This window comes from Solea senegalensis, linkage group LG2 (genome assembly GCF_019176455.1).
Source record: "Solea senegalensis isolate Sse05_10M linkage group LG2, IFAPA_SoseM_1, whole genome shotgun sequence".
In the NCBI taxonomy this organism is placed as follows: Eukaryota; Metazoa; Chordata; class Actinopteri; order Pleuronectiformes; family Soleidae; genus Solea; species Solea senegalensis.
In genome coordinates this window covers 17,573,855-17,589,811 of record NC_058022.1, presented here as the reverse complement: position 1 = coordinate 17,589,811, position 15,957 = coordinate 17,573,855, and the positions used below count along the sequence as shown (strand labels likewise).

Below are 15,957 nucleotides of genomic sequence, written 5' to 3'. Positions count from 1 at the left end.
GTCATAAATTAACATATCAGTTATTTTATTGATTAATCAATCATTTATTTTGTGCACACATATATGTTCAAATTTACAACTCAGTGTAACATCTTGAAATGTTTTTCTGACCATTAAGAACTAATTTGGAATACCAGTATTTCCATTTGTGGTACTAGAACAATACATCACTAATACTACTATATTCATTACTTATTGTAAACATTAAGTAGTTGAGGTCTCTTGTCATATTGTTGTTTGTTGACTCACAACACTTTGTCACCTTCAAAAATAATACTGTAATATGACTGTAACAGTATTAAATATTTCACAATAACATACTGCTTTGCCAAAAATAGCACACATGTGGTTTTATTATGAAAGTGATATTTGGAAACAGTGGCTTTGTGTTGTCTAAAGGCACTTTACTACTATGAAAGCCCATCTACTGTTACTATCTTAGGCACTTCAGTGACTAATAGTAAAGTTACTAAAATAACCATGAATACACTTCAGGTTATTTACCTTCAACATAAAAGCACTGAAAACTAAAGACCGTGTGTGCCATATAGATTACACCGAATACATTAAATAAGTTCCAGATTTAATCTGTTAACTGGTTCTGTCATAACTGATCTTTGTCCTGTGAATTGTGTTTTTAAGGAACAAAGAAGGCTTTTGGTCCTGCTGTAATATTTTCCACATTAAAATGAAGTCTAAGTATCATGTAATAAAAACATCAACACATCACTGATAAAGACATTTCTGATATTTAGGGCGTATCAACTAGTAAACTTCTTTTGAAGCACCATGCACTCTACCATGTGATTGTGACTGATTGATTTAGCTTTACATGCCTTACAATAATAACAAGAACGACAATCTTGACATGAAACATGATCATCTTGGGTTCATACTTTTCATTATAGCAACATGCAGAGCACTGGTAACACATAATATTTCATTTATGTACAACACCTCTTTCACAAACTAGACCAACGGTTTAGTTTATACAAAAGATTCAAGCTAGCACTCAGGCCTCAGGGACTAGAACCTGCAGGTAATGAGGCTGACCTGTAGAGGGAGTTGTGGCACACATTTTTTTGTCCATTATGACGAAAGCCTAATGACCTAATTTCTGAGGGCTAAGTCTGAATTGTGGTTAGGTTGGGGTTAGGTTTAGGCAACAATTAAAAAGTTCTCGTTCGGCTGTCTAAATGAACGGAAGTCAATGCAGAGTCCTAACAAGAATAGTGAAACACATGTGTTATTTGTGTGTGTGTGTGTGTGTTAACTGACAGCAGTGGGCAGCAGCCGTCACAACACGGTTTGTGTATGTGACAGAGCGAGAGCGAGCTGCTGGTCTGACAGTTTAGCTTAGCTTAGCAACAACACCGGCCAAAGCTCCACCGTCGGACAGAGCCGAGGTGGGTTATGTTTCCCGGAGCCAGGGTCGTACTCGGAGGTTCGTGCACCACCAAGCCATGGCGGCAGAAATTCAGCCCCAACCGCAGGCTCGGAAGCCATGTCTGCTAAGCAAAATCGAGGCTTTTCAAGACATTGTGAGCGCGGCGGTTATCATCCCCAAGGAAGACGGCGTTATTAGCGTGTCTGAGGACAGGTAATTTTTAAATGCCGATTAAATCCAGTGCTTACAACCGTTACCGGATCAGTCACTGTTAGAGCTGGATGTACAGTTGCAAAGCCGTTGCTTGTAAAAGAGTCAAGTGACAGGCGCCTGAGCACATTTTACGTGTATCATGTGTATGTCTCTATATACATGTATATATTTAATAGTTACTAGCATGCTAGGTACCAAAAAAAATCAACCAATTCAAAAAGAGCGACCCTTGTATTGCTGTTTGGCTTGTTCGTGTGTTTTGTCATTTTTAAACATTGGGGTCAGATATCGTTTCATCCAAGTATTCCAGTTTTTTTCCACTTACCTGTGTGTGTGTGTGTTTTGTTTTTGTTGCATCCTGTGGACCTTTACTGTTAGAAACAGACACTTTTAAAGGGGCCATGTGTCCTCATTATTCTCAGTCACAGTGAGGCAGGACCTCCAGAAGTGAGAGTTAAGATGTGGATTGTGTTAGTCATTAACTGGTTATGGTTAAGGGAGAGGTTTTACTTAGGTTACTCAAATCAATGGATGTCAGTACAGTGTCTTAACCAGGCTAGCTTTACCTGTGTGTGTGTGCTGGAAGGGATATTTTAGAGATGGAGAACTAACCACTGAAGCTCTGAAACTGTAGGGATGGTTATGTGTGAAAATCGCTATGGATCATGTTCATAGTCACTTAAATCACTCCTCCTTCCCCATTCTAAGAGTTGGTGCCATGTGATTGGCTGATAAAATATTTAAGCAGTAATTTGTGGCTACGTAGTACATATATGCAAATGTACCCTGTAATCCCTGTGTAATTTTATATTAACTCATTTAATAATTATACGTTGTTACTAATGTATTCACTGTTTGAACCACACCCAGGACTATTTACTAACAATAGCAGTCCTGTGCAGTTATCTCTGAGAACATTTCAGATGTAAATCTATGATTTGTTGTGGATAACTGAACTCTACAAACTGGGAAAGGGAGTTTATTATGGAGTGGTGACCACACATGTAATGGGCTTTATGGCCACACATGTAGCACACAGCTAAAATTGTTTTTACCCAACAGGGCGATTCGAGTATGGCTGAAGAGAGACAGTGGTCAGTACTGGCCCAGCGTCTACTACACAATGCCATGTAAGTATTCTTGCTTACTATTTGTTTTTGATCATTACTAGCCTTTTGCTCTCAGTTCAGACACACTCAATACAGTAAATGTAAAAGTCATGAATATGTATACATATGTAAATGTTTTGACATTTACTTCCATTTACTTCTTCTTTTGATTTACTCTTGCATATTATACTTAGTATTTAATGTGCATGATCATCCACTGTTTTCTCTAAAGACCTGCAGTGCTGCATGTCTGTGACACTGTCTATCCTTGTTTCTTTCCAATTGTGCAACTGAAGGAAATCCTTTGCTAACATCAGCAAAATCTGTAGCTTATAGTCATAGCAGCAGAGGTTTGATACAGTCCCATAAAAATGTTGTGAAACATTTTAGATTTTTCTTTGACAGGTATAGCATTCAGTATTTATTTGTTGTTATTATTATCTTTATCTGAATGATGTGACAGATATACATGAAATGATTTTGAGCTGGTGCCTCATCAAGTGCATGCATTTTTTTTTACACAGAAGTGTAAAAACGTTCTTTAGTCATGCACTGAACCTTTCAAAATGAAAATATATTGTTGCTCTATGTGTATGATGCATGATGATGACACTATAGATTTGCAAAATATAATAATTAATAGATAATAATAAGATAATTTTGTTGAGAAGCTCTTTTGCTGTCATTTATGTTTATTGTATGCTCTACAAAAATACAATTAGTAAAGACTTTTCTTTTAAATGAGATATTGTTTAAATCAACCAGATGAGAAAAGAAATTAGAGGAAATAATAATAAACTATGCTCCAAGGACAAATAAAAGGCAAAATACATGTATTCATTTAAAGACCTAAACGGTGTTGACAGTAGACTACAGTTGTTTTGTGTGCCTAGCAATTAGTCCAGAGGGAAGTGGACAGTATAATGCTGTCCATGTGTGACATTTGGTAGCTGTGAATATTTGTGTTGCTGAGCTCAAATTATTCACATGCATTATTATATAATATGATAGAAGATCGATAGAAGATGATAAGATAGCTATAAATAGCTGGTTTATTACACTTTATATGATTCTCATGTGTCATTATTGAGCTGTTTCCAATGTTGTGACTGATTGGTGGTTATTGTTTGTTATGCTTACTATTTGTTCCACTTCCATAATTATTTGGCTTTCAAACCCCTTTAAGGTCCACATATAAATCCACCTTTAATTGTAAAACATTGCAGTTTAGAATGGTTCATTTTCAGGCACATACACATCCGCTGTTCACTATTATACTTGTGTGTGTGTTTTTATGTCTGCAGCCTCATGCTCCTGTATGTCCTTTAACCCAGAAACCAGAAGGCTGTCAGTGGGAATGGACACTGGAAGTATTTGTGTAAGTTTAACCAACAACCTGCTTCCCCTCTGACTTTCCCTCCTTCTCACTCAGCTGAGGGGTGTTCACTGTTCTTGCTGTTTTGCTGGAAATGCTTTATTATTGTCATCTACCTTTTGACTGTTGAAACGGAAAGCTGCTTATATTCTGTGTATTTTGGGTAAACTGTCAGTAGCTCTGAGGCGGCAACTGAAATGTTTCTGGTGAGTGTGTTTGTTCAGTTGGAATGAGATTTTTGTCAGGTCACTGTGAGCTTGAACTTTGCGAGAAAGGAAATCTCTGTTAAGTCATCTTTTATCGTCTATAGAGGTTGTCTCAAATGTTGCACTTTTGTTTAGAAGAAAAACAAACACAAATGTTTTTGACTATCTTTGCTCAGAAATGATTTTAATGTCAATCATAAGGGGACATATTGCAGGTGCATATAACAAAGTATTTGAAAAATAAAAACATATCTGAATGAAGATTGTGAAAAAACAATTACACAACCAACCAACAGACTTTAGAATATTGCTAGTCCTAGAGAGTCACTACTGGTGCTACTAATACAATTTCCAAGGCAATGTATATGCAAACCAAGTTGCCATGCATGTGATGTTGAATCATTTGTGGCTCAAGATGTGGACTGCACTAGATTTTGATTAAAAGACCAACAACACAATAGCAAGACTTTAAAACGGTGGTGACACAGTGATAGCGTCCATATGATGGCCCCTTCTGGAAATGATATGGCTCTGCCGGCTTTTCATCCGACCATGACAAAATGGGTATGAGCCAAATTGGCCCTCATGCGAAATTGTGAATGTGGTCCAAATATCCTTAAACAAATGTGGGCAAATATACAGTCCTCTTGGCAATATGTAATCTGGATGTTATACTAAAGTGGGCCATGTCATAAATGATAAATATGTCCCGAATATTTTCAGACAAATGTGGGCCACCTCTTTCAAAGATGTAGAACAATTGCCATGTGACATGTAGTGATGCAGTTGATAGCTTGTGGCCCAGATCTGGCAAACAGGAGTGGACTGCCTAAGTTCCATCATTCCATGTGCTTTGTGGGCCAGATGAAAGTGTCAGGTGTTGAGTTGGATCCGGGCCACAAAAAGTTTGCTATCTGGGAGCCCAGTCAGTTCAAAGAGATGACTTTTTCCACAGTCCTCCTTTGGGTTTTGTTGAAATATTTACTGGTTATTGTTTGGTTTGGATCAAGTTGCAAGAGTCAGAAAAGTAGTACAGATAAGAAGTATTTTCCCAGGACAACCTCTATTTTTGAAGGATTGTTCTCGAAGGCAATAAAGTATTTTATTATGGGTGGTGGCCTTAGAGAAAATCACAGTTAGAAATGAGCTGTTCTGCTTTTTTCCCCCTTTTCCTTTTGCTGGCCTTTGCTCAGGCCTGCAGTTTATTTTTACCTCACCTCTGCCATTTGCGTATGAGCTCTTAAAAAAATGCACTCTGTAAATATGATTACATTTTAACTTTTTAACTTTTAACTTCTGCTTTTTTAAAAGACTCTTTGAACAGCTAAGCAATCACAGCAAAACGTCTCAGAAGTTTTGTTTGGTTTGAAACACTGGATAGAAATGTAGAAAAAGTATTTCGATAGCAAATACATAGTTTTACTTGGAAACTTTTGTCCTGACCCCAGTCATTTATCTCTCCATTGTGTCTTTCAGGAGTTCATCCTGTCTGAAGACTACAACAAAATCACCCCAGCACGTACCTACCAGGGTGAGAGAGGAAGTTTGTGTGTGTGTGTGTGTGTGGGTGTGTACGTATGGGGTTTAGTGTCACTTACAAGAAACTGAACCTGAGAGATACCATTGTCAGTTTATTTTGAAGCTTGGTGTGTTAATTTGAGTGTAGTTGTATTATTGTCATGTTGGCTAAACAGTATTGATCAGACCTATTGGTTTTTGAGCCTTTTAGTTTAGTTTTAGCAGTGGTTAGACCAAAACTCTCCTGCATTCATATTGACAGACTTTGCAAACAGTCGGAGCAATAAAACATGTAGTAGTGCTAGACATTTCTCATATGAATATCTGATGAGTAAAATGCATTAAGCTCATGTTCAAGATACTTCAGTTGAATTTTCTCATTATTGTTAAAATACTCAATTTAACAAACAATAACTTCAGTCTGTATCATGTATACTGTCTTAGTAGTTTAACTTTAACATGACCTGATCTTTGACTTTGATCTCACACACACTTTAAAACCTTATTTCAAAAGTCTTTAGACTTTATTTTCTTTAATATCAGCAATTCTCTGAAATCTCTGGACTGTATTATTTTACATTATTATCCAATGCAATATAACTGAGGCAGTTTCAGGATGGTTACTTGCTTATGAAGCCTTTTCTGCTGCGTGTTTTTATGGTTTAAAAACTGCAGACTGAGAAGTGTTTTCTCTCGGGCAGTGTTCATAATTCATTTCTTTCCTTGTGGTGTAACTCACTCAGAAATAACTTGACCAGAGCATCTACGATCGATCTCTCCACATCGCATTTACTGCCTCGGCTACAGAAGATGTTTTTTTTTATGATATGAATGCACAGAGGAATAACTGGTTCATTGTTGAGTGTGGAGTGATATTCGTAGTTGAGTATGTGGCTGAAAATATTGCTGCACTATTGTAAAATCTCTTCATCAGTGAGTCAGATCCTTCTCTAAAACCTTAACCTCAGTTCTCACTGGAGTACCATTCCTCTGCTTTGAAATTGTTGGTATCATCTTGCCCGATATCTTGCCTGAACCTGATGATTTTTGTGTTTGTGCAGCCCATCAGGGCAGAGTTACAGTGGTGCTGTTTGTGTTGGAGATGGAGTGGCTCCTGAGCACCGGCCAGGACAAAAACTTCACCTGGCACTGCTCGGAGAGCGGCCAGCAGCAGGGGACATATCGCACCTCCGCCTGGGTCTCTGGACTACAGTATCCTTTAATGTCCTTGCTACTGGCTATTCTCCCCTGTTTGTCTGTTTGCAGACAAGTTTGGTGCTGCCAATGACTTGCTTCTGAATGGAGTAGACCTAACCAAGTGGCACGTGATGAGCCATCTTTGGTGTTTTGCTTGGGAAAATCATGATCACAATCCTATTTTAAGGTCATAGCAACATAAAACAGGACAATTGAGATTAGATTCCAGTTAGTGTCTTACTGCTGGGAAGGTCTAACAATAGGTATCAGTCATGCGGTTGTCAAGGAAACGGGCCGAGTTGGTTTCTGTAATGGCCAGATGAAAGGCTGTGAGGGCTCAGCAGCGTCACTGATCCATACCAATGAGGCTGCCATTAGGCCTGCTAGGCTCACCATGCTAACCTGTCTGGTTTGTCCAGTATGAAATGCAGGAGTGCAGCATGAGATAGTGTGTACATGTGTGTCTTAGGCCACCATTAGATTTGTTGTTTAAGAAATTCTATTTTTTTTTTTAAAACATGTTACACATCCGAAAAATACAGGAAACTTGTATACGTAAAAATGGCTGCATATGTATATATATATGCTGTGTATGAATTTACTACATATGGATCCTCTTAAATCTGTTCAAACAGCACAATGGCCTGTTAAGTGTAAGATAGACAGATTATGACATGTGATGCAAATTAAGCCAATGTGTCTCACAAAGCCTTAAGAAAGTGACAGCTTTGCTTCCAGGGTTAGTGCAGTGCAGTGCAGTGCAGTGGCAATAGCCTTGTGGGGCTTTTTTGTATCAATAAATTCTGCGTGCTTGGGCAAAGGTTAGCTTTAACATGTCATATTTGCACAACAATTCACAGTAGTGAAGGAAAACATGCTGTTCACGATTCCCAAAAAAATATTTAATCAAGGCAAATACCAGTTTGTGTTTCCAGAGAGAGTGGAATTAAAATTGAAAATTAAATTTCAGTCTTTGATGTGTATTGTTTTTTTTGACTGGTAGGAATAATAAGGTTGTCATCTTTCAGTTATTGTTTTGCTCAATAGTAACACAGTGGTGTTGTAAGGACTTTGACTTTGGTCTGTAGTGACTTAAACTGATCAGATAAGAAGTCTGACTGAATTTCCTGTGAAAGAGCTAAGAGGCATTCAATGATGCAGTGACATTCCTTTGCTGCTGCACTGTAAACTTTGACACATTCCATGTCATAGTTCTTGTTAGTTGTGGGTTTTACTCAGCAGTATAGTTTCATTTTGCGAAATGTGTAGCCACAGGGTGTGATTAATCTGTATTTGGTTTAAAATAGAATAATTAATGACTCTGTGCTGTGTGCAACCGGACTACTTCTGCTTCTTTGACCACTATGTTAAACCAGATTTGATGTGGAGACCAGACATGCCTTTGTAGGGGACCAGTCAGGTCAGGTGACCATCCTGAAGCTGGAGCAGGACAACTGCAGTCTCGTCACCACCTTCAAAGGACACACTGGTATATATACACACATATGCACAAATTGTCAATCACCGAATATCTCATAGTATTTAACTGTATATATATAAAACAATGAACTAAATGTGAATTAATATTATCTGCCATTTTATACACTAAACAATCACATGATTGATAAAAACATTAATCCATAAAAAAACAAGACACACTAATCAAGTAGTTAGTATGGTTTTATTATGTCAATTTAATTCTGTAATTATTACTTTTTAAGTTGAAAACTATAAATAAATAAATAAATCACACTATTTTTGTTGTTAAGATTTATGGTTCTCTGGCAGGTTGCACATTTATTAAGAAGGACTAAGTCCTTAATGGTTTTAATGTTCAAGACAATAATTTGTCCCTACTGTCATGTGAATCTACTTTAACCTTAATCGGGAAGTGCTTAAAGTAACTAGATTGAGTTGTGATGGTTGTAGTTGAAGGATGAAAAGATTCAGCTGAGTTTGTGACCACTATGGAAGCACTTTTGTAAGAATCTGGTATTCATTTTCTGCCATTACAGTATGAGAAAAGAAGTATAAGAAATAGGATTTTAATCTACATAACATGAGTCTCACCTTTGTCTGATTTATAGTTTCCCCCTCTTGTTTGACCTTTGTGTTTAGCATGTGACTTTTACCAATATGTTTGATTCACTGTGTGTGTGTGTGTGTGTGTGTGTGTGTGTGTGTGTGTGTGTGTGTGTGCGTGTGCAAAATGACCCAGGTAATGTGACTGCACTGTGCTGGGACCCGGTCCAGAGGGTGCTTTTCTCTGGCAGCTCAGACCACTCCATCATCATGTGGGACATCGGAGGGCGCAAAGGCACTGCCATTGAACTGCAAGGACACAAGTAAGAATCACAAACTGTTAAATGTTTCTCTCTTTTTATTGATTTTTATTGTTTGTATTCTTCCTGGGTATATTTAATGTTTATATTAATCAGAAAGCATTCATTTAATAATAATTAAATTAGCTGCTATTTCAATTCAGATATGTGCCATGTTGTATAGATAGAGTCAAAGAGTGCAGGGTGAAATATACTGAGGTGAATTTTTAAAAGGTGGATGGTCTGGGACATCAAGTTTTTATTTCAGCACTTGCTTATTTATATGCGTGCATTGCTCCCACAGTGACAAGGTTCAGGGCTTGTGCTACGCCTCACACACCCGTCAGCTCATCTCCTGCAGCTCAGATGGAGGCATCGTCATCTGGAACATGGACGTAACAAGACAAGAGGTGACGGAGTGTAACATCAACCCAAACACAAACACAAACACACACTTCATAGACTGTGTACTACTATTGTTGTCCTTCCTAGGCTTCACTTTTCAATTCGTAAGGCCGTCCATTTTGTCCATTTATGACACATCAAGATGAAAGACTTGCATATGTGCGCTTACGTGCACAATGTATCTGGTATTTGTTTTCCCTCCTGCCCTCCTGTATAAATCTTCCCAAATTCCACAGATAATCAACATAATCAAGAAGGTTCCTTTCTCTCCTACAAACACAGACGCTCTGTTTACTTTCACCCTTGCATTGTCTCCTCTCCCTCAGTTCTCTGCCACAGATGGTTAGGACTTGATTGCATCTTTATTTACCCAGACTCACTTTCTTTCTACCTCAGCGTCTGCCATGCCTCAGTCTCTGTTGTTTGGCCCAAATTCTCATTACAATTTTATTTTCTGACTCATTGGTTTTGTTGAAGCTGAGGTCCCTGAAGGCGTGTTACAGTAAAACCATCGCTGTTGTTCCCCAAACAGTCCCTCGTAGCTTTCAAACTTAACCTCCTTCTGTGCTGATGGTTATGCAGGGAAGGATGTTCACTAGAAAAATCATTAAACCTTTGGGATTTAGTGAAAGAAATGTCAGGCAGGAAGTGGTAACAGTCATTTAATTGCTAATTTTCCATTTCCTGTGTTTGTTTGTTACTTTTATTGTCTGTAGTATCATGAGCAAAAATCCATAAAGTCACTAAATACAGAGCCAACACAGACTTGTCAGGATAGCCCATATCCTATTTCATCAGCATCCGGAAAGACTCAGCGTGTCACAGCTACTTGACCGTGATTACTATCTTCTGTGTGGTGTTCTCAGCATGTGCTGTGGTGACATCAAATGCAAAGAGGTTAAAATATTAATTTCATCCTGATATACAGGAATCTGTTTCAAATACAATGCTCTGTCTGTGAGATTGATACCATTCTCATGTTTGTGTGGCAAATATGGAGTTTATTGTTGTGCAGAAACCCATGTTATCGCCCAACCTGCCGACCAGTTTGTGCTTTCCGCGATTTAGCAGAGCTGCCGTTTCTGTGGTGGCGGGTCACAGTGACTCACTGCCTGCTGACAGTGACAGCAGCATGGAGAGTCAGACTGTTGATGTTAGACACAAATGTCCTGTTTTTATCAGCAGCTGACTCCAGTACTAGAATCTGTTACTTAACATTTGTATTTTGTGTAATCTTTTAAACTGATTTATGTTTTTTTACTCTGCTTTAATTCATCTGTTCCATAATTTAACCCCCACACATTCTTTTTAGACCTTTAATCACCTCTGTGTTCCACTATACTATATTTTGTTATAATTTCTAGCTTTGTACTTTTAATCCAGGTCTAAAACATTTGGTGGAAAATTGTGTTTTAACTGAATATTTGCTGTTCTATAATTATAACTAGTAGAATTTTGAAACAGAATAAGTGAATAATGAATTTGTCTTTGCACAGACTCCAGAGTGGCTGGACAGTGACTCTTGTCAAAAGTGTGAGCAGCCTTTCTTCTGGAACTTCAAACAGATGTGGGACAGTAAGAAGATCGGCCTACGGCAGGTAGGACACACATGTAGTTCTAATCCTTTTTTTATTATTATTCATTTATATGTCAAAATGCCTAATCGTGAAAACTGGCACACAAAATAATACCAGTATAGTTGAGATACGAGCTACAACTTTCCTGCAAACACAACAAATGGCAAGCAGACCTCCTGGAGCTGTTTTATTACCTCCATCACAAATGCATCTCCATGTATTAGTTCATTTTATGTGTGTGTGTGTGTTTGTGTGCGCGCGTGTGCGCGTGTGTACCCGCGTGAGTAGTTACTGGGTTTTGTAACAGCCATTTTCCCACTGTACAGCAATTTTCAGTAATGTTCTCTAGCGAGAAGTAAATACAACACTGATTTTTCTTTCTGCACTTCGCACATGAAAAGGTTCCAGGTTTAAAATATAGCACAATGAGCAGTTATCATAATATTATTATTATTATTATTATTATACAAACAAAAACAGCAAAATTATAAAACTGGACTTCAGTCAGACTTGTGTCATGAATCTGATCCTTTTTGACTTGTATTTAAATACAAAATGACTTGTGCCTCTTATTAAATTTTATACCATTTTATATTTTTAGAATGCATTTCATAAGTGCATTATCCTGTCCAATCACTGCAGTAAATCAGCGTTTATGGGATTTTAGAAATGACAAACTGGAAAACTGAAATTCCATCATTCTGTCTGAGTCTGTCGTATATTTCTCTTTGCAATGTAAAGTTGATGTACTATGAAGGTCTGTTTAGAAATAAAGAAGGACATTAATTTGATGAAAGTGCACAATCATTTGTTTGAAACTTAAAACCCAAAGTTTCGGACTTAGAGATGACTTGACCTCAAGTCAAGTCCGACTTGGAAATGGACTTTTCCTTTGGTCTTCGAGCTGCTGCTGCAGTTTTGTCTGAGGTCCCCTCAGTTTATGTCAGCTCATAATTATGTAGCACCTTGATGAAAAGGTTAGACATTTTACATGGTTATGTCCCTATATGGAGAACCCCCTGTTTTTACAATGTAGAAGTTATACCTCCCTAAGAAATTAAAGGACTATACAGTTGCATGTCAGGTGTGAAACAAAACTGTCCCGAGTGGTCAATACAGCAGATAAGATCATAAAGAAAACCACAGATGCAGCTATATGACAGGTGAATTCTGTGAAATCAGAAAGACGTAACAAGTGATCTGTCTCATCCATTACACTCCAAAATTCAACTGCTTTCTTCCGGAATGCATTTTCTCCCATGATCCACAAAATTTTCCTCAAGAAATCAATTAAAATTATGAAACTGAGTGTAATTGAACTCCAAGCTATCTAGCTTTTACTGTCATTTGTATTTGTAATTCACATCTTGTTTTATATGTGGAGCAGTTTTCCACTTTTTGGACAATTAAGTTTCACCTAACCCGCCTGTGTTTCTTAGCACCACTGTAGGAAGTGTGGCCAAGCAGTGTGCGGCAAGTGTTCGTCCAAGCGCTCCACCATTCCCCTCATGGGCTTCGAGTTCGAGGTGCGCGTGTGTGACAGCTGCTATGAGTCCATCACTGACGATGAGTGAGTAACAATCGGCCTCTGTTGTTGTCACAGACTGAACCTTTGTGCTCCCACTTTCCTCGGCGCTCACTCAGTGAAGTAACGGCCTTTTCCCTTGTGTGTTTCAGTCGCGCGCCCACAGCCACCTTCCATGACAGCAAGCACAACATTGTTTACATGCACTATGAGCCCACCACAGGAAACCTGCTCACCTCTGGAACTGACAAGGTTATCAAGGTCTGGGAACAAACTGTTTTATTTCCTCCCATTCTCAGATTAGACAAGAAAGTGCACACAAAACATGTAGTGGGTTCAGTCTTTGTCAAGGGATGAATAAGGCTGGATTAAACTGCTTAAATGTTTTAAAGAAAAGTACCACTATTTTGGTCAAATTTTACGTACAAGTGAAAGCTCTGCTGTCAGAGCTAAAACAAGCTACACTGTTGTTCTGTGATTCACCCACACATAGACCTTCTGGTGGAGTCTTAACTCGGTCAGCTCTGATACGAAACACGTCATACTCTACAGACACACACAGCTGCTGAAGAAAGAACCACATTTAGCAGCTAATGAGGCAGAAATTTCTCTCAGGTATTGGCGGAGAGAGACGAAAAAGAGAGTGAATGCTGGACTTACAATGATGAGGTGAACAAAAACCCAATGCCAGTGGGATGGCACTGTTTCTCTGTGTCTGGTTGATGCGTGAATAGGTTGTTCTCAACTAACATGCCATTGTTGAAATTAAATGTCAATGATTTTGCAGCTCTAATATTTTCAGGCAATAAAGTCACTTCAAAATTACATTTTAATAATGAAGAAAGTCTGTAGAGTCCAGGTGGATATGTACAAATATATAAAAACAGTCATTTAATGTTTTTTAAGAGATTTTTCAGTTTAATAAATCCATATTATATCACCTCTGAAAAGTTAATATTGTTGTGTGTTTATTTGCAGCTATGGGACATGACTCCTGTGGTGTCCTGAGGTCTGTGGACAAGCTTACAGTTCCGCCGGGACCTTGAGCTGTCTGACAAACTGTGAATGTTTAGCGGCGTCACCCACACTTGGGGTGAGGACAATAATATTTAAGAGTAACCCAACAACAACAAGCAGAAGCTGTTGCATGTTCACAGTGAGGACACTGCAGGCCAGTGGAGCCTGGGAACAGGACAGGCCCTGGTTGACACAAGGTTATGGAGAGTTGTGGGTGTTTGTTTTGTGTGAAAAGTGTCTGTCGTCTGTCTGTCTGTACTGGTGCGAAGCAATGAGGCATTTAACGTTCTAAGCAATGGACACACACAAACATACACACACACACTATGGACTTTATTTCCCTGCATTCCTTTCCACATTTCACCCTGGAAACTCATCGACTGTGTCTCAGATGAGTCTACTCTCAAACCAAACTTGACTTTTTTTTTTTTTTGAGATGTGAAAGATTTGAACTCGGGCTACAAAGGTTATTCACATTTAGACCCCATTCAGACTCTGTATTAACGTTCATCCTGAGTCACAGCTCCAAGTTCAAGTCTGAACACTCCTTGTGCGTCCTGATTGTGTCCTTAGATCTGATTACGAAAAACACACATTTGGAGGTGGTTTGTGGACATGTGATCACATTTCTAAGCTTGCACGTATGCGATCTGTCCTCACGACACATTATAGCCCTGACATCCACTGACCCGTTGCAGTGTCACTGTATTTTTACACTTATCAGCGCTCATGTTGATTTATTTGTAACCACTGGCACAATTGAAACCCTAATCAACATGTGATTTCCTTCTTCTAATGGTTAAATGTCATGTCATGTTACAGCAGTGCGAGTAGTGCTTTCATTCACCCAGCTGCACAATCCGACGCAGATGTCTGTATATATTTGCTTATCAGGAATGCAATTCAATCAAAAGTGATCACAGGATGCATTTGAATGCCAGATGTGAGCAAACATACGCTGTCCACCTATGATCAGATCTTTCAGGATGGATGTTCACACAGGGTCTGAACGGGGCTGTTGCACTTTCTGACCTGCACCACCTACATCCAGGAAAGCAGCAGCAGCAGCTAAGACTTGCAGATGCAGTCATGTGGATATGTTCACTTTTCTTTGTTTGGTTTTCTGATTTAACGTTCCAAAATTATGGCCTATTTGCCAAAAATGTATATCACATCGATCTTCACACAATCTGGATTATATTGACATTTAAAATGTGTAAATAGACGTCAACAGCAGAGGGAGAAAAATCTGTAGTTGCATCTCATTGCCTGCAGGTGGCATGTGTGTCATAGTAGTAGCTGGTGCATTCCTTACCTGTAGAGGGTGCTAATAAGCATATCAGCAGTAAATGCGTGCAGTGTTGGCAGAGACTGATTGGATTGCAGAGCCCTGTCATTCAAGTAGACAAGTCATGATCTAAGTGACCACATCATTTGACTCAATTCACATACGTCTGTCTTCTGTCTATGAAAACAAGCTTTGAGTGGATCAGAGGCAGCACTTCCATACTTATCATGAACAAAGAGTCACATAACTAATGATTTATATGTCAATGCACTGGAATCAAGGAGTGAAATTGTATGTTACAAACTAATGCTGTGAAGAGGAAAATGTGATGTTTGTGTCTTTTTTTTCCCCTACCATTATCACTTTTGTACTTAATTGATCAGATGGAGACTTGAGTTGTTTGGCAAACATTGTGTGTGCTTGTGACCCTACAGGTTACAATCTGTCCAAGGACTATACTAGTATCCTTCTGAAGCTTCTAAACTTCAGTGTATGTATTTTTCTTTCTCTACTGGATTTATCATGTATTGTGTGCTGGTTGAGGGTTTTGGGTTGGGTTTCAAATAAGCTGCTGGTTTAAATTATTGCTGCCTGGAATACTCTCCTAAAATTTGAAGACGTAAAAGTGTCAATATCAGTGTCCATATTAAGTGTATTAAGACCCAGGATGTACAGGAGACGTTTTTTCTTTTATTTCCACAAAAAAATCCCCACAAAACCTTTGTTGCACTCTGAATAAATTCAACTAAGGCCAGTGGCGACCATTTCTGTAACCTTGTGTGTATAAATAACATATTAAAAGAGAGAGAAATGAATCCA

The 15,957-nt window shown here is 38.6% G+C and overlaps 1 protein-coding gene across 1 annotated transcript; it reads left to right on the top strand.

Moving 5' to 3' along the window:
• Positions 1-1,123: 1,123 nt before the first annotated feature.
• On the top strand, positions 1,124-15,957 carry wdfy2 (WD repeat and FYVE domain containing 2). Its single transcript, XM_044016932.1, has 12 exons — positions 1,124-1,600; positions 2,663-2,730; positions 4,014-4,087; positions 5,767-5,821; positions 6,870-7,020; positions 8,382-8,494; positions 9,224-9,350; positions 9,631-9,736; positions 11,228-11,329; positions 12,748-12,878; positions 12,986-13,094; positions 13,812-15,957. The coding sequence occupies exons 1-12, from the start codon at positions 1,464-1,466 to the stop codon at positions 13,839-13,841; spliced, it is 1,203 nt and encodes a 400-aa protein (XP_043872867.1). The 5' UTR covers positions 1,124-1,463; the 3' UTR covers positions 13,842-15,957.